This window comes from Lepidochelys kempii, chromosome 2 (genome assembly GCF_965140265.1).
Source record: "Lepidochelys kempii isolate rLepKem1 chromosome 2, rLepKem1.hap2, whole genome shotgun sequence".
Taxonomy (NCBI): domain Eukaryota; kingdom Metazoa; phylum Chordata; order Testudines; family Cheloniidae; genus Lepidochelys; species Lepidochelys kempii.
The window spans coordinates 123,967,986-123,987,489 of record NC_133257.1 but is presented as its reverse complement, the minus strand read 5'-3'; the positions used below and the strand labels follow the sequence as shown (position 1 = coordinate 123,987,489).

Genomic DNA, 19,504 nt, shown 5'->3' with positions numbered 1-19,504 from the left:
AGGAAAAACCTTGAAGCCAGGCAAAACTCTGATGACTTGGGATTTTGCCATCAACCAAAAAAGAAAAGGAGGACTTGTGGCACCTTAGAGACTAACAAATTTACTAGAGCATAAGCTTTCGTGAGCTACAGCTCACTTCATCGGATGCAAGTAGCTGTAGCTCATGAAAGCTTACAATCTAATACATCTGTTAGTCTCTAAGGTGCCACAAATACTCCTTTTCTTTTTACGAATACAGACTAACAGGGCTGCTACTCTGAAACCTGCCACCACCCTGTAACTCAACTCAACTGCTGCACACACCAAACAAAAGGCAGGGGAAAATACACAGGTCTGTAGCCAGAGCTCTACAGGAGGAAAGGGTGTGGGAGGGGGGGCATCCTGACATAAATCCCAGGCCCAGGCGAAGCTCATGGGTCTGGCCGGGTTTCTGGGCCCCCTCCATTCAACCCTAAAAGGCCCAGTGAAAAGGAGAAAGGACTACGTGAATCGAGCCTAGCCAGCTCCAACGCTACCCAGAATCCTGAGCAAAGCACCCAGCCGGGAAGGAAAAGGAAACAGAGGGGGGACTGGGAAAGGAGCGGGAGGGGGACTGACTTGGGGAAGAGGGAGCCCCCACCTAGCTGTAAGGGGGGAGGGGGAGGATCGCTCTCCCTCCCTCAATCTGACCCGCTCTCCTAGCAAGGGGGCGGGAGCATCCATCCTACCTGCACGAGCCCCCCTCGCAGCCCGTGGAGCCGGACACCTGCGGCGCAGGCCGGGCACCAGCCAGGCAGACACCGGCTCCGGAACAGGAAAAGGGAGGGAGGAGCATCCACACCGCGCGGGCGCCCCGCCGCAACCATCCGCGCCGGCTCGCTGAGAGGGGCGGGCAATGGGCCGGGGAAGGGACCGGCGAGCGCCGAGCCCCCTGGCGGCCCCTCTGCCCCGCGGGGGAGCCCCAGCCGGGCCCGCGGCGCTGGGCTCGCCCTTGCTCCGCCCCGCGCGGCGCGGGTGTCCCGCGCTAGCGCTCCGCGGAACGTCGCGGCCCCCGGCGTTCGGGTCCTAGAACGTTGCCGGGCCCGGGGGTTCGTGGCTCCGAACGCTCGTCCCAGCGCGGCCGCCATGAGCAGCGCGGGGCAGCCGGGCCGCCTGCGGAGTTACCCGGCGCTGCCCGTCTGCGTGGTGGAGGACCACCAAGATGTAAGTGCCTGGGGGAAGATCCTGGCTGGGACCCGCAGCGGGACTTCTGCTGGGGCTGGAGCCGCTGGAGAGACACAGTCCAGCCCGCACCCCCTGTCCTTGGTTTCTGGGAGCCAGTTCCCACCCTGATTCTGCAAGCAGACTGTGTCTATGCTGCACTAAACCCCGGGCTGTGGGACCTGGGGGGCACCCTCTGGGTTTCCACTTGAGCATCTGCACCACGTTGTAAACCTGGTTGTAAACGATTACGGGGCCCCGGGCTCACAGCCAGGTTAACACATCCATACTGCGCCGCCAAACAGACCCTCTGACTGGAGCCTGTGGCTGGTGCTGCGTCCACCCCTCAAGATAACAGGGCTTGTAGTAATTAAGTCGCTTTTGCATGACCACGTTATGCGCCTTCTCTTAGTGCCAGGAAGGCTTGCACGATGATTGAACTGTCAGTGCGGGGCATTGTGGGACGGCTTCTGAAAGGCAGCAACAGTCAATGTAAGCAACACAGTGTCTACGCTGGCATTGTATCAACCTAACTACGTCGACCTAAGCGCTCAGTGTAGCGGGCGAGTTACATTGCTGGGAGCTACATTTTCGTGTAGATGCTTACACAGTTAGGTTGATGTAAGCTGCCTTACGTCGACCTAACTCTATATTGTAGACCGAGCCTTGGGCTCATAGGGACCTGGGTCCTGATTGCTTGTTGACCTGAATTAGACAAATTTCCTTGTGGACACGGCTGAGCCCAGGTTTACAATGGAGTGTAGATATACCCTTAGGCATGTGTTTAACTTTACTACACTGAAGCACCTGTACAAATTTTTATGCAGGAGTGGGACGTGTGAGATAAAGGGCTTGTGTACGCATACAGCACTGCAGTGGTGCAGCTGCACTGGTGCTGCTGTGCTCCTGTGCGACTTAGTGAAGGCGCTCCCTACACTGACGAGAACTTCTCTCATTGGCACAGGTAGTCCGCTTCCCCCAAGAGGTGGTACCTGCGCTGATGCAAGAAGCCCTCTTCTCCACATAGTCCTGCCTACACCATGAATTCAGTCGATATGATATTTATGGGGGGAGGGATAGCTCAGTGGTTTGAGTATTGGCCTGCTAAACCCAGGGTTGTGAGTTCAATCCCTAAGGGGGCCATTTAGGGATTTGTGGCATAAATTGGGGATTGGTCCTGCTTTGAGCAGGGGGTTGGACTAGATGATCTCCTGAGGTCCCTTCCAATCCTGATATTCTATGATTCTATGAAATACAGAACAAAACTTCTTTTGGGGGGGAGGGATAGCTCAATGGTTTGAGCATTGGCCTGCTAAACCCAGGGTTGTAAGTTCAATCCTTGAGGGGGCCTGTCAAGGTTCCTCCCCCACTCTGAACTCTAGGGTACAGATGTGGGGACCTGCATGAAAAACCTCCTAAGCTTATCTTTACCAGCTTAGGTCAAAACTTCCCCAAGGTACAAAATATTACACCCGTTATCCTTGGACTGGCCGCTACCACCACCAAACTAATACTGGTTACTGGGGAAGAGCTGTTTGGACGCGTCCTTCCCCCCAAAATACTTCCCAAAACCTTGCACCCCACTTCCTGGACAAGGTTTGGTAAAAAGCCTCACCAATTTGCCTAGGTGACTACAGACCCAGACCCTTGGATCTGAGAACAATGAAAAAGCATTCAGTGTTTTACAAGAAGACTTTTAATAAAAAATAGAAGTAAATAGAAATAAAGAAATCCCCCCTGTAAAATCAGGATGGTAGATATCTTACAGGGTAATTAGATTCAAAAACATAGAGAACCCCTCTAGGCAAAACCTTAAGTTACAAAAAAGATACACAGACAGAAATAGTTATTCTATTCAGCACAATTCTTTTCTCAGCCATTTAAAGAAATCATAATCTAACACATACCTAGCTAGATTACTTACTAAAAGTTCTAAGACTCCATTCCTGTTCTGTCCCTGGCCAAGACGACTACAGACAGACACAGACCCTTTGTTTCTCTCCCTCCTCCAAGCTTTTGAAAGTATCTTGTCTCCTCATTGGTCATTTTGGTCAGGTGCCAGCGAGGTTACCTTTAGCTTCATAACCCTTTACAGGTGAGAGGAGCTTTCCCCTGGCCAGGAGGGATTTCAAAGGGGTTTACCCTTCCCTTTATATTTATGACAGGGCCATTTAGGGAACTGGGGCAAAAATTGGGGATTGGTCCTGCTTTGAGCAGGGGGTTGGACTAGATGACCTCCTGAGGTCCCTTCCAACCCTGATATTCTATGATTCTATGATATAACTCGCCCAGGGGTGTAGATTTTCCACGCTCCGGGCGATGTAGTTACACCATCATAAGTCTGTAGCATAGACCACGACAGAGCCCCTGCCCCTTATTTTAAATTATGTTCCTTACTTTTTGCCTAGTGCATCACACCCTTAGCTAATCAGTATCGGATGTGCTTTGTCCCATATTTCAGCAGCCATCATACAAGTCCTCATGATACAGAATAAGATTTTTGCACCACAAATAAAACTATGTATCTTTACAAACTGTGTTTTTCATGCAGTTATCAATTATTGCCTTGCAGCTTAGGTAATCACCCCAAATAATATGCCATTTTTCCATTTTGGCCATTGTTTAAGGGGTGACCACCCCCACAGTATGTTTATGATGCTCTGGGCTAATTGGCAGTGGCATGACAGGTTGCCAAAATGGGATTGGCTTCCCAAAATCTCCAGAATTTTCCTTATGTACCAACGAACAGGTTTGGTGGTTGCTTCTGTAATCCTTGTGATCTTTTTCTCTTCTCATCTTTTTCTCCTCCACTGGCAGTGTAGAAAATGCACAATCTGACATATGGAAGCAAAGGGCACTGCAAATCATAAGCCCTTCTGTAGCCAATCCTGACACTGATCTGCGCTCAACCTGCCGTTGACTTCTGTGGGATTGCAGTATGCAGAGGACAGTGGCAGGTTCTGCTTTCTCATAATGGAATCCAAGATGTTCACTACTCTATGATGAGTGTACTCTGGGCTGTTATCCCAGGGCTGAAAAAAAAATCTATTGTTTAACTGCAAATTGCTGGTTTAATTTCTGGAAAATACTCACCTACGTCACGTGGTTGCTGAGATGATAAATAGATGTTTGTACAGTGCTTTGAAATTAAGTACTATATAAAGTGCAAAGTACTCACTACCATATTAATAAACACAAGGAAGCTTGAGCAGTTTTTCTGTTACATAAGAATGGGGGGGAGGGTGAAATGTAGACAAACTCTTAAAAAAAAAAAAAAAAAAAAAAAGTTATTCTAAAACACTTGCTTCCTTAAAGGGGATTTTGAACCCCTCGTCTATTCCCTGGTAAAAGTTTCTCAAATTGCTTGCTCATGAAGTGCAATTTAAGGCTACAATGTTGTCGTTGGATCTGTTCAAATAGATCCTTATTCATGTGCAGAAAACCCCACTGATTTCAATGGGATGTTGTGCGGGTAAAAAAAGTATCGTGTAGAAAACTGAAAAATATTAAACCCCATCAACAAACCCCCAAAACGTTTGGTAGAATAAATGATACTAAATAGCAGAAGTTATGCAGTATTTACAAATGACAAAAAGTATATAGCATACCTGTAGGTTGATGTAGGAAAAGTTTTTTATTAAAACGTTAGGAGAGAAAATTAAAAATAAATCCTTACAGTATTTTTGAAAATGTTGGCAAAACTCATTTAAGATTCATATTTGTGTCTTAATCTCAGCAGGCAGGGCCCTCCCTGGAATTTGTGGAAATGAGTTGTCATCATGTAACTTCTCTGAAAAGGCTTTTTTTTTTTTCCATTTGCTTTTTAAAAACATCAGTACCCTTATGCAGTGGAAAACTGAGACAAGGATTATACAGTAGTTTCCTCTTATTACCTGGCAGAGTATTGCTAGATCAATCAGTGGCTAAACAGATTCTAACCAGAGCTGGAAAACCAGCCTCAAAAGAACAGGTAAGGCTAGAGCAGTGTTTCCCAAACTTGGGATGCCGCTTGTTCAGGGAAAGTCCCTGCCGGGCCGGGCCAGTTTGTTTACCTGGCCCGTCCGCAGGTTCGGCCGATCGCGGCTTCCACTGGCCGCAGTTCACTGTGCCTGGCCAATGGGGGCTGCGGGAAGCAGCAGCCGGTACGTCCCTTGGCCCACACCGCAGCCCGCAAACGGTGGGAGCCAGTGATTGGCCGAACCTGCGGACGCAGCAGGTAAACAAACCGGCCCAGCCCGCCAGGGGCTTTCTTTGAACAAGCGGCGTCCCAAGTTTGGGAAACACTAGGCTAGAGATTGAGCAGAGGCTTACATTTCAGTAGTTGGTCAAAGTCCTTGCACCAGCTGGATATTTCTGTTGGCTTCTGGAATACTTGGTGCACTATGATTGGCTGCTGACAGTGCACCAGCTGCCCTTCAGAATGAGCAATTTATGATTTAATGGGGCTGTTTTAGAGATGTGAGATGTTTTAGCCACAGTAGTCATTGATATTTACAAAAGCAACCTCATACTAAACGGTTTACTTTACCAAAATGCTATGAGATTCCTACTAAAGTGTTTGCTGAACTAGGGACCCTGCATAACTAAACCAGGGACAATTTATGATCCTATTACTGTTTGAAAAAAATGACCTTAATTGAAATAGATATTTTAAAAAAAAATAGCCTCCCTTGAAATTATTTTGAATGAGACCCAAGTATAGTTATCCCTGTAAAGTTGAAACTTTGGTAAAAGTTCTGGAAAAAGAATTAGGCAGACAAGATAGGGGAGGGTAACTTCAGGTTGGTCCAATAAAAGATATTACCTCACCCAGCTTGTCTCTTTAATTTCCAGGGACCAACATGGCTACAACAACCCTGCAGATATGAAAAGAGAATAGAAATAGAAAACAGTTAAGTGTTCATGGAGTTCTGCCAACACCACTCAAAAGGCAATCGATGTAAATTTTGAACATTAAATTAGTGTAATAAAGAGTATTTATATTAGCAGTGTATAAAACCTATCAGTGTGCAAAAACCTTAGAGCTATACACAATACATATGCCTTTCTAACGTGTAGCCAGCTCTGGGGTGGAAGGCATTACACACGGCAGTCTGATTAGTTTATAGTAGGCTCTGGGAGAGGAAATTGTGGTCCTGTGTGCCAGGCAAAGCTCCACTCTTCTGAAGGTTGCCTTCGGTTGGTTATGAACCTCCCATTTATTTATTTTTCTTTCTGAGGCAGTTCAGTTGCATGAAGTACAATCAAATCACGCATTTGAAAAACAAAATGTATGAGTCCTTCAACTTCCTGTCTCTAATTTATGGAGATACCTATGGCACCGGAGTAGTTTCATCCTCAGGCTTTAGGTAGGACTTGCAATTCAGTGTTTGGGCTCTCCAACAGCATTCCGCCCTCCTTTTTTTTTTTTTTTTCCTTCTGATTAACAGAATGTGTGTTTAAACTTAAAGTCACAAATAAATATGTGCTAAATTTGAATTGAAAGGCTAGCACCCAAGTTTAGTAAACTTAGAATTCTCTGCCTCCCCTGCAGCATGAAGGCTATGTGTACACTACAGCTTATCTTGGCATAACCTGTGTTGCCGAGGGGAGTGAATAAAGCACCCCCCGGAACAACATAAGCTACACTGACATAAGCTGCACTGGTATAGATAGCACTATGTCAGCGGGACATAGCAACAGCTACTTGTGAGGGCTGGAGTAGTTAAGCCGATGGGAGAGCGCTCTCTCCCGTCAGCTTAGAGCTTGTACGTTAGAGAGCTTACAGCAGCTCAGCTGCATCAGTGCAGCTGCGCAGCTATAAACTCTCTAGTGTAGCCGTGCCCTAAAACTCAAACAGTTCAGAGAACTGCAGTTTCTGATCCTTCTTTACAGGTCAAAAGTTAACAACCCTAATAATGTGAAGGCATGGAACTAAGAACTCAGGTCTTGGCAGGCAATAAAGGAGGTTCAGATTTCAAGCTTTTTCTTTTAAAATTGTGTATTTGTAGGGGGTTAATCTTACACATATATGTAGTGTTCAAGATTAGGGACTTAATCAGTTGTATTAGTTTTTTGAAAGCAGTTCAGTTCATATTTAGCATATAAAACATGTGCAAACTGTATTGCCTGTGATGCACAGGATATGCAACCCACTTCACTAACTCGTCGGTGCAGTATCATGGAGAGCTGGGGAAGGACAGGAGGCTGAGTGCTCTGTTCGGAGGAATTCTGACTAGAGAACTCAGCTAGGGGTTGGAGCAGCTTGTGGATAGGAATTTAACAGTCCAAGGGTGACGGGAGCTTAGAAACTCAATTAGGTTTAAACTGTAGCTGGTGCCTGAGTGTGAGTGATGTTTCAACTGGTTTTACCTTGCATTGGATGAAGTCTGAAACTTTTGAAGCCCAAAATCTGGTGCGGTGTCTTCTGGCATAGGGTGGGGAACGTGGATCATAGGCAAATTTTTGACCAAAAAAAATACACATTGATATATTCTCTGTATTTAAATTTTCACAGTTCTGGGAAATTATGGGAGGGTCAGACAATAATTATTTAATGAGAGTATACATTGAGATTCAAAAAGTTGAAGATCTATAAGCATTGAAACACAAATTGTCAATATCACAGTTTTGTGTTTATGATGGGTAAGCAACCGGAGAGGCTGAAAACTGAGCCCAGTCATGTATGTGGCTATTTCATTTTTCATGTTATTTTGCCATAAATATAACATAATACAATCAATGAGATTTTGGCAAAGTAAAATAACTTCCAAGAAAGTACAAAAAATAGCTATGGATTTTTAAATACAAAAAATTAACTAGTCTAAACATTGTAAATGCACTTTTTGGTCTGTGCTGTATATACCAGGTGTAATTCACCCAAGAGCAGAGGGCCCATTAAAAGCTTTGCACACCTCTCAGCACCTTCCATAGGAGAACAATTTCATGCAGAGGTTTCTGCTTTCCATGGGCACCATGGATGGTGCTGTTGGCAGTGAGGAGGGGGTCAGGCTACTAAATTCGTAGTCCTTTTGTGCAGGTTCAGTTGCCTAGGGAGCACAGAAAGGCTCCCACTGCTCTGCACGTAAACTGAGCACAAGTTAGCCTTGCCCCCCATCTCTTGTGGGCACGGGGGCTGTATGTCTGCAGTCTCCCAGGCTGACTATTTGTGTCAGCATAGGGCCTGTGAGTGTGTCCTAGAGCCTGACTCATATGCAGGCCTCACTGAATTTGAGTTTTATAATTTTGATGGATAATGTCAATGGTTATTTTTAACCTCTTTTATTTTTATTGATTTTTTTCACAGTTGTGGGTAATTATGGGTGAGGGTAAAATATTGGGATCAGACAATAATTATTTAATGACAGTTGAGATTGAAAAAGTTAAATCTGTGTCATTGTTAAAACACAAATTGTCAACATCCAATGTCAAAATATACAAAATAAATAACCTTAAATCAAAATCTAAGTTCTCCAGAAGCATTTTTCTTCCCTTGCCTATCAGTAAATTTCATTTATTACTGATGGAAATATTTTTCATCAGTTTGTATGTACAGTGCAATCAGTGATTACCAACATTTATAGATCAAAATATAATCCATCCAAGTCTAAACATAGAGAAGGAGGAACTTTAGTGTGTGGAAGCCAAGAAGTGGGGGAGAACAGCCGGGTGGGGACTGCGTTGCACAGGAAATGGGGTGCATTTTTAGGGGGATGAATTTCAGTGAAAGAAATGGGAGCGGGATTAAAGGATTGGTGAAAAGCATTGCTGTAAACAGGGCTGCCCTGAAAGAATGAAGGGGAGGTAAAAAAAAAAAAATGTAAATATTCATGCAAACTACTGTACACATAGCCCTGGGGCTTATGGCAAATTGCCAGTCTTAGTCCATGGTAGCAGCAAGGTTGTGCTCCACTGATGAATTGCCTTCTGCTTAAGGAATAATTCTGAGGCCTGAGAAGACAACGGATGGTATTTTTGCTATTAACAACATTGCATTTTTTAACCCATTGGTAACAGTTAACACATTTTGTTCATATCATTTTAGGTTGTGCCTTTTATCTATCGTGCCATTGGGTCAAAGCATCTCCCTACCAGTAACATCAGCTTTGTTCATTTTGATTCCCATCCAGACCTTCTTATTCCTGTGAATATGCCAGCAGACACAGTCTTCGACAAAGAAGCTCTGTTTAGGTAATGTCATATGTTCCTCATCAAGAATCTCTAAGGGCCAACTCTTGCCACTCTCATTTACATTGAAAATCAGTAGAACTGTCCTCAGAGTAAACGTGAGCAAGATGGGCAGAAGTTGGCCCTGAAGGTATTTTCAACTTTTTCACTCATGTTCGAAACTGGCTTGTTTATGTTCAAAGGATGTTTTGTGGTTTAGGAATATAGTCAAATGCTGATGTTACCCTCCAGACATTGGATGACTATGTTCTTGTGACTTTGTTACATTTTTAATGGTTCAGCAATATGCCACTTGTTTGAAAGTTTAGACTATGTTGTTTCGCTGAACAGCATTATAATGGGTCAGTGTCAAAACGGATCATTTAATCTGAAAAAACATATTTTAAAAAAATGCCTTCCCCTCTCAATGCTGTAAAATCTATCAGCCTTTTTCCTAAGTGTTTAAACTGCAGGGTTGAAATCCTGACCATATTAAATCAAAGGGGTATTTTGCCAGTGAGTTCAGTGGGCCAGGATTTCACAGCAGCTGCTTAGATAGATAAAAGACCAGTGCAGTTGTGGAGATGTGTGTACACACTGTGCCCTCTTTCTGCTTCGTTCTTGTAAATGAGAAGGGTATTGAAAAGCTTGAAAATTTCAATGTGCTAGTGAGTCACAAGAACGGAATGGCAACACAATGGTTATATCATTCCATATCTACTCTGTATTTTGGTTTTGTTTGTTTGTGGAGGAATAGGCAGTTTGGTGGCATGTGTCATTCCACTAAGGAACTGAGATATTAATAGTGATTCAAATGTGATTTTGTAGGGGCTAATCAATAAGTCCTTACGTTTAAGAAAACATTTCTGTCAATTTTAGGGTAGGTTACATTGACGTTGACAGACTCTTAGATCTAGTTTTGATTTGTGATGATGGTGTTGAACATACTCATTTCATTCTTTCTATGTCTGACACACAAAAGAAAGCAATAAACCTGGCTAGTTTATAATCAAGTGTTTTATTGATGAGGAAGACTATTGATGGCATTAGTGCACTATAAAGATGTTACCAAACCAAAATCCTAACTCTGTAATATTGTTATAGAAATTTTAAATAAATAATTTCTAAGATTTTTAGGTCTTGTGATCAAAGATTTTCCTGATAATAGTTTTACTAGCAGAGTTTTTGTTTTGTAATATAAACCGTACTCAGACAAAATACTGATACTTGCTGGTAATTACACATTTCGATGTAATTCCAGTATATGAGTCATCTTTTTTGTGTTGCTGACACACTTTACATATAGGGAAAGTTAATGTGATTTCATTTTTCCTATCCATTCATTTACAGTGAGCTAAGTATTGAGAACTGGATTATGCCTATTGTTTATGCTGGTCATTTTTCTCAAGTGATATGGCTTCATCCAAGCTGGGCTCAGCAAATCAAAGAAGGAAAACATGATTTTTTAGTTGGTAAAGATACATCTACCACTACAATCAGGTAATGTATGTGCTATCTTTTGCTCGTAAGATAACTATAGATCTCATTTTTCTCTGCCACTGTTTCCCGTATACATTTTCTTGGATACTTAGATAAAACTGGTGATAAATCCATGTTTCTGAATGATAATTTAGTTGTGTATATACGACTCCTTTAGGGCCCGACATGAGAAAAGTTTCATGAATAGTTACATTGACAGATTGGACCTTTCATTTCCTTTTTATGGATACCATTTTGTAGAGAATTATACTACACTTGTCACATTTCAGTTAGTCAAAGCTTAAATCAAGTTCTCTGCTCATAAAGGTTGAAATCATGGGAAGCAGTATTTTAGGAATTACATTTTTTTTTAACTATAACGTTCTTGATATATAGTTTTTGTCAGTGATGTGAAGTGTAGTCATTTTAACTGTAAGCCAGCAAAGTTTTTTGTTTGTTGGATAATTAAGCTGTCTTCGTAACTCAGTAACATTTCCATTGTTTTCCCAGCCAGGTGAAAATACAATTGTTATTGCATCTGATGAAGTGAGCTGTAGCTCACGAAAACTTATGCTCAAATAAATTTGTTAGTCTCTAAGGTGCCACAAGTACTCCTTTTCTTTTTGCGAATTATTATCCGGCTGCTTCTTTCATCACTTGCCCTTTAGTCACACAGCACCAAATCCTGATCTTGCTAACAATGGTATAAATCAGGCATATCTCCATTTGAGTCAGTGGAGCTACACTGCATAAAATAGGTGTGAAAACAGAATTGGGCCCACGGAGTGCAGCTGTCTTCTTAAGTAATAATTTCATTACTATTTTTCACAACTTTTAAAATTATTTTTTTCACAGTATTGTTCATCATAACCTTTCATCATTTTAAAACTGAAATCTTTTCTTACTGGACTTCATTTGTCACACCACTTTGTTTTGTAATTTGTGGTTCTTGACTCCTGAGTGTTGGGTACCTGGTGTTCATTTTCACAACATCAAAATATTGTGTTTTGGTGAAACTGCACAAAACAGTGAATGTACTTTGCAGCAAAAAAGAACATAATATATGGAACAAGTTTAAAAAAAAAAAATCCTTTAGCAATGTGTTGTGCACAGGTAGCCTGGATCTTGTTTTTGGTAGTCTACCAGGAAGATATGGTGGCTCCAGATGTTGTAGCCATCTGTAATTAACCATGTGTACTAATCTTGAAGTGTAGTGTTGAGTGCAGCTGGCTAAGAGTAGGAGTTTAGCAAAGCAGAAAGCTTCATAAGCCAGTTTTCTCTGTTTGTCTCCAGTTCAAGGGAGTATAAAGAGAAACTGACATGGAAGTTCAGTTTTTCATTTTCAGCTTGAGTTTCAACATGCTGGTCAGTCAGGGTAAAACTCCCATTGACTTCACTGGCACAATTTGCCCAGGAGTTTTAAGAGGAATTCAGCTGCTTATCCAAACAGCCATAAATAAATGTTATTTGTTTGGACCAATAGTCATGGGCTACTGGACTACACTAGCCTGCCCATCAACTTTGATAACATCCCTTTATCCTCTGCCCCCATTTAAAACACGTTAAATCTTAGTTTATTTGAGTCTGTGGTATGTTTGTATGAATGTAGTTCTATGCACAGCATTCGTCTTCAAACCAAGAGTACCACTGACCGCACCGGTGCAAGCTTCTCTGTGTATTGTCTACTTGAAATGATGCTGGCCTGGCCCACCTCCCTGGATGAAAGAGCAGTAGTTCAAGCCTCATGTCCATTCAGTCTTTGGCTTCTCCACTGAGACTTCCAGTTAGTACCAACTATGACTGAGTTGCTCTCATTTGGACACCTGAGAACTGGATTGAGACCATCACATTAATTTCACATAGGGTACCAAATAGCCTCCAAGTTTGCAGACACTACTGACTGTAGTTGGATTTGATTGGGTAGTCTAAGAGTAAAAGGCTCCTATTAACAATCCCCTGAGCCATCCAGTGTCTTTCTCCCCTTTCTTTATAGACATATTTTTTATATCACATTCTTCAAACTACGGTCTCTTGCATGTTTTTAAGTTCTTTAATTGAGCATTGGTACAATTATAGAGAATAGTATTTGTGAATCCAAAAGACATGCCAAAGACAATAAGAGCTCTCCTGAAGTGGTCTTGCACTTTTATTAGTCTGAGTATGCAGATTCAAATTGCACTGTCTTAACGTGTGATTAATATAAACTGGCTGGGGATTGATTGCATCTTGAGATATTCCTTTGAGGAAAAGCTAAATATCCCTTTTTTATAAAAGTGGTTGCCTGTGTTGTTTTCAGGATTTTCCACTTTATGGTGGAGTTATTCAGCCATCAAGAAAACTAGCAAATTTGTGGGAGAGTAGAACCTTCAGTGTTATTGAAAGTATGTGCTTGCATAACATAGGTTAGGTCTAGTTTGTAACGCAGATTAAGAGTTGTACTTTTGTTCCTTCCTGTGCCTTTGAAAATGAATTGAAGAGCATCCCCCTACCGCTTGGTCAGTGGGGGTCTTCCTACTAGAGGGGAAAAGAGGTGGCTGTGATCACAGTGAACAGAAATGATTCATTTCTATGTTGTACTACTCTTTGGGTGGTACAATCACTGAGCTGTTGTTTGCAGCCATTGGAATTATTCACAGGTGTTGATCCTGCTAGTCTAGGGAGTGTTTAAAGATGTGTGTGCTGCAGGTGCCACACTTTAACTGCAGGAAAGAGCGCTGATTTGTTTGCTATGTAACACTTCAAAATGTTCCAGTCAGGATGGATTGATTCAGATAATCAATTTTAATCTTGTTTTGCATTTGTACTTTAGTTCTTTTCCTAAGAAAATTCATTCTCACTGGTGGGTACAACCATAAAAACATGTTCCTTTGCAACTAAATGTAGCTTTTACACTAAAGTGGTGGTTCTTGTTCAGATACTGTATCTGCACACATTTATTTAACTAATTATGTACCTCTACATACATTAATTCAGTTTCTTAAGTTTTATATTATGTTAGAAAACAGTGAACGATGCATTTCTTATTGACTAGATGATAATATGTTCACTCTTTTGCGTAAGATGGACATTGGAATTCAATTCAAAATGCACAAAAAAGCATTTAAAATTATTAGTTAAATAAGAGGACCTTAAATGTGCTAGATTGTTTTTTCTTATGTAATTTTATCAAGATTTTTTTGCAGCTAAAGCTAGTCCCCAAAGTTTCAGTCACTACTGACCTTGGTTGGATTTGATTTGGCAGTCTCGGGGTATTTAGGTGCCTAAAAACTCCCAACCTGCTTAGGCTCTCTTGAAAACCTCACTAGGCACTTACATGCATTTTTAGGTGCCTGATTATCTCCGAAATTCTGGCTCCATGTTCTTCAAGTTTTTAAAGTTTAATAGATCGCATTGTCTCCCACCTGGTTTTTATTCATGGATTGGAAGAGAAAAGCAAGCTTCCCCGCTTCTTCAACTCCCCATTGGTTTTTCATCTTTGATTGAACTAGTTCAAATGAATAAAATATTCTCTCTGCACCTGCTCGCTAAACAGAAACAATGTAATTATGCAAAATTCTGCATAACGAAAACTGGAAGTACAGTGCTTACATTTGAAAAAACTTCAATACCAGCATTGGCTCCACCGTAAAGACTGAAAATAATACAGATACCTACTTTATGCAGTACATGATGTGACATATTTATAAAGCTTGAGCTGACCTCAAAAGATAAAGATATTGTCCCCATCCTTGTCTCTCCCACCCACTCCCCATCCTGAGTCTGTATAAAAATTTTAAAAAAGCAGCACCCTTTGCTCATCAACATTCGTGGAGGGCTTACTGATACAGCATTTTTTTTAATTTAAATGATTTTACTAGATTATAGTTAGTGTAGGCCTTACCAGGAGAGACCATATTTTCACATTTAACTTTAAATAGGATTATTTTAAAAAAGAAATTGTATTTATAAATCTTTAAAAAAACAAACAACTATTTTTCCCCACACTGTTTGTAATTTGTAATTTGGATTGTGAAATGGACTAGGAGTCAGGAGACCTGGCATTTACTCCTATCGCTGCCACTGACCTCCTGTGTGACCTTTGGCTGTCACTTTGCTGTGTCAGCATCCCCCATCTGTAAAATGGGGAAGAGTATATTGATACATCTCTTCCCCAATAAAGCACTTTGAAATCTATGGATGAAAAATGCTATAGAAAAGCTTAATGGTTTGTGTATTTATTCATAATATTTTGTGTAAAGGTTGTTTGAGCACTTCTGAGTGCATACAAACATGACTTAAAATATGATCTAAAATAGCCCAGTAAACTCCAGAATACCAAAATGTAGAACATGCACTGCTTCACACGTACATAGTATGTCATCATCTTGGCAGGATTAGGGGGATACTTTTCTTTAAATTCTATTCTGATGGCAAAATTAATCTTTTCAGAGCACATAAGGAAGAATCATTCTATTACCATTTGACATGTTTATGGGGCTTTAAGAAATAATATAAAATATATTTTGGTACATTCCCTCAACAGCACTAAGATGTTACAAAAGGAAAAAAAATCCGTTTTAAATTTAACATGTGAGAAGTCTTTAAAAATAATCTTGTGTGTGTTTATGTTACATTGCCCACAATCCATCACAGACACACTCTCATTTTACTTTCTCAAGGTTACTTAATTGTAAATAATGTTAGGTGGTAACACAAGGTTGTTTCTCATCTAGTTAAATCATACATTAAGTATGTCCAATTCTCTATTCCAGAGTTACAAGTACAGATCATTACTATCTAAGTGATGGTCTTTATGTCCCTGCTGATCAGCTAGAGAACCAGAAGCCTTTACATCTGAGTGTCATTCTTGTTAATTCTACGGAAGCATCCAGCAATCAGGAAGAAAATGATGAAATATCTTCTGCAAAGAGACTGAGGTTAAATACAGATGATACAGCAAACACTGCTACTGCCTCTTCATCAAAGGCTGAAGTTCCCAGCGGTGACCTCACAGATTCAAAGGCGGAAGGAGGAGGAGAAAAAACATTTGCACAAGACAAATTGGAGTCCTTGGCTTCATGTTCTCTTGGAAACCATGCCTGTCAACTGCTGGAGATAGCTGAAGATGTTCTTCAAGTACTACAAAAGGGAGAGGCATATGTTTTAGATATTGACTTAGATTTTTTTTCAGTTAAGAATCCATTCAAAGAAATGTACACCCAGGTGAATATAACATATACTATCCTATTATCCTTCGGACAAAAGTGAACCCCAGAGGGAATGTGCCTGTTAATAATCTGCAGCCATACCACTTCGGGACATTATCAGATTTCTGTAAAATATACCCAAACTTATCTTAGCTAAGCTAATCAGGCGCGGTATATATTTGGATGGGGAGGAAACCCCAGGTGCTGCAGGGATTGATGTGCTGATTTGGCAGGTAGAACTCTTCCTTTCGAATCATTGCTGAGCAAATGCCCCAGTGTGGTGTTCCAGACACTGTTCTGCCTTTCACCTGAGGTGTAAAACCCAGGCCGACATTTTCAAATGTGGGTCCCCAAAGTTAGGCTTCCAAAGTTACTCTGATGTTTTCTGAAATAAAGTGGTCTTATTTTCAGTAGTGCTGAGCACTCAGCAATGCCCATTGTCTTTTTTTCCAGTAGAGGTACGGAAGTGTTAATGTCAATGTAGAAGGTACCAATAAGCCCCCATCAGAAATACTGTGTATAATTCTGGTCACCTATGTTCAAGAAAGATTAATTCAAACTGAAACAGGTACAGAGAGAGGCTACTAGGATAATGAGGGGAATGGAAGGCCTGGCTTACGTGGAGAGACTATTAGCATATTAGCGGAGAAAAAAAAACTAACCAGGATTGATTTGAGCTTGGTTTGTTTAATCTAGCAAAATGAAGGGTGAGAGGGGATTATGTTTGCACTCTGTAAATACATGAGGAAGGTAAATACCAGGGAGGGTGAAGAGCTATTTAACCTAACTGGACAGTGTTGGCACAAGAACAAATGGGTATAAACTGGCCATGAATAAATTCAGGCTGGAAACTAGATGGTTTCTGACCATCAGGGGAATAAAGTTTTGGACTACTACTTCTATAGTAGTGGGGACAAGAAGCCTAATTAGTTTTCAGATGGATCTTAATGGATTATTATTACTATCACAGGGTTGCCTATGATAGTAGGGGATTGGACTCGATGACCCACCTGGCCCCATCCAGTCCTATGTCTTAAATGGGATTTTTAGGTTCTCATCATTTGTGAAAATCAAGCCACTTATATTGAGGTGCCTAAAGATGGATTTAGGAGTCCAGCTAGGCACCCAGGTATGAAAATTTTGGCCCAAGATGCTAACAGCTAATGGTACTTGAAGCTCCCTTTTCCCCATGAATAGAGTGTGTGCTGGTCCTAGTCCAACTTGTGCAATTTATTTTACCTTTCTTTTACTATTTACTGGAGAAATCCTTTCCCACCCTCTGTATAAAAATGTGTAGCATCCCATGCTCAGACTCGCTCATGCCCTTCCATTTTAGCATTTGTGTGAAATCATTGTGACAACCTGCAAAGGAAGCTGTTCAACTTCAGAATGAAAAGAAAAAGAGGGAGGGTGTTGTTATAATAGTACATTCCAGGAATAAAATCCCATCCCCAAAAAAGATTAATACATTTTGAATACAGTTATAGTGCCCTAAATTAAAGCGAAAATGTAAGCTTTTCCTTCTGTTGCTCTTTACAATTATAGTCCCACCCCAGTCCTGCAAGGTGAGCAGATCCCTGGGCCCACACAGACCCCCTTCTGTGATCCAGTAACAATTACAGTTCGGGGCAGGTTCTTCATTACTGTCTCTATTTATAGGGTTCCTAACACAGACATAGAACTGTGTCCACACTTGGGATATGAGGTCTCACTCGTCAGCAGTTTCTTTGATGGATTTAAAAAAAAAAGTGTGTGTGTGTGTGGCAAGGGGGTTAATCAGTTGTGAGTAAAACTTTATTAGCAATTTAGAGTAATTGTGTACCCATATATTAAAAAATAAATAAAAATCCTGTTTCTTGTAGGTTCTTTAGAAAACAGTTTGGCCATTAAATTTGTCAATCACTGTGTGCTTGAAACCAAGAGACCAATTGTCCCGTGCATGGCAATATCCCCCACAGGGAACTCTCCAATTCTCAGATCACAGCCTTCACTAAATTGTCCTGTCCAGAGGAGAGGTTTGCCAAAATTAAATCCGCTGATTCCCCCAACAGCTGAGGAGGGATGCAGGCCACCCACACAAAGCTGTCAAGCCAGCTTCCCTTCAGAATCACACGGTCCTGGCCGCCATGTAGCTACAGCCCTTGTCATAAGCAGCAATTCACTGGGGCCTCAATTCAGCAAAGCACATTTAATTTTAAGCACATGAATAATCTGAACCTTGTTCACCAAAGCACTTAAAGGCTTGATTTTAAGGATGTGACTAAGTACACTGAAGTCAAGTTTAACATTTAGCATGTGGTTTTGTTGATTTGGGTCAAAACGTTTTCGTAGAGGGATGAAGTCTTGGAGAGTGGCCTTCTCAAGCTACAGAGCCTTTTTGCCATGAGCACATATAGAGCGGCTTCTGCTGTGTTGCAGGGATGAGGCTATCTTGTTAAAATCAGTCATAAAAGTAGCTTCCCTTTGGAGGCATAGGAATCTGAACATTTTGCTTCACTGTATTTCCATTTCAGTATGGTTCCTTTGAAGCCACTAAAATACTTTTCCTTTTTTTTCCTCTTTCTCTCTTAAAGGAGGAATACAAGATTTTGAAAGAGCTATACAGTTTTAAGAAGCCGGATAGAAATCCAACAGAGGTACAATATTTCTTTTTGGGATGGGTGAGGAATGTGAAAATGATTTTTGTTTATACTGCAAAGACCCTGCGCTGTGACAAGAAGCAGAGAGACATGAGGGAAAGCTGTGAAAGATGTTTAATGAACGGGTTGCTAGTTAAGCCATGTATCATGCTTAATGCTATTCTACAGGGCCTTAGGAAAGCTTTTCTAACAAACATTTTTTATGCAGTTCTGTTAACTGCATGGAGATTTAGTGAGAGTATAAAATTTAATGTTTGTAAACAAAATGCTAATTTACAAGAGTGAAACAAAAACAAATCATCCATGGTATTTTTGTTTCCATTTGCTACTTTTTCTCCTTAGTTTATTTTGTCTTTGTAGTAGGGATGTGACAAATATCTGATCTGCATTCTGTGTATTATTATCAATTTATGTATATCCAGAAGTGCCTGTATCATGCTAGTGTAGCCTACTTTTCATTATTTGTTCTCCACCCGTTCCTGGTTCACAGTATATATCGGCCTGTTCCAGCTGCCAGCTAGGTGACTGTTTCAGCTCACCTTAGAGACTCATGTTCTTAGCTCTCTGTGCAATCCCCAATGACAACAAAGATGCTGGCTGTTATGCTAGGCACTTTCCAAAGGGAAAAGGTGAGATGATCTCTGCCTGGGGTATCTCACAGTCTAAAAACAGACTCGGAGTAGATACAAAATATATAGTTGTGCTAACAATATTGTAAATATCAATGTGTAAACTTATTCCTAAATTACTTCCCATGTTTTTCTGTCAGTCAGCAAATTTCTCGTAGGTATCAGGGCAGAAGTGGTCAGTAGAGGCTTTCCGATCAAGGGTGGGTGCTGTAGCCATAGTAGGTGTTAAGAAAGATGATATGGAGAT

The 19,504-nt window shown here is 41.3% G+C and overlaps 2 protein-coding genes across 9 annotated transcripts in view; one reads left to right on the top strand and one right to left on the bottom strand.

The window, feature by feature from the left end:
- DROSHA (drosha ribonuclease III) overlaps nt 1–981 on the bottom strand; it is a 99,183-nt gene extending 98,202 nt beyond the window's left edge. For 4 of the 6 annotated variants that reach the window (XM_073332259.1, XM_073332260.1, XM_073332261.1 and 1 more), the window contains exon 1: nt 708–979. The gene's annotated coding sequence lies outside the window, so the exon portion shown is untranslated. Of the gene's footprint in view, nt 1–707 lie in introns of all 6 variants that reach the window. The other 2 variants (XM_073332262.1, XM_073332264.1) reach the window with 2 other exon arrangements.
- Nucleotides 609–19,504, top strand: part of C2H5orf22 (chromosome 2 C5orf22 homolog) — a 28,385-nt gene continuing 9,489 nt past the window's right edge. Inside the window, exons 1-6 of one of the 3 annotated variants that reach the window (XM_073332266.1) lie at nt 609–1,182; nt 6,013–6,070; nt 9,288–9,348; nt 10,675–10,824; nt 15,555–16,005; nt 18,563–18,625. In XM_073332266.1, coding sequence (XP_073188367.1) covers nt 1,105–1,182; nt 6,013–6,070; nt 9,288–9,348; nt 10,675–10,824; nt 15,555–16,005; nt 18,563–18,625 — 861 coding nt within the window. In that variant the 5' untranslated portion in view covers nt 609–1,104. Of the gene's footprint in view, nt 1,183–6,012; nt 6,071–9,202; nt 9,349–10,674; nt 10,825–15,554; nt 16,006–18,562; nt 18,626–19,504 lie in introns of those variants that run through there. The other 2 variants (XM_073332265.1, XM_073332267.1) reach the window with 2 other exon arrangements.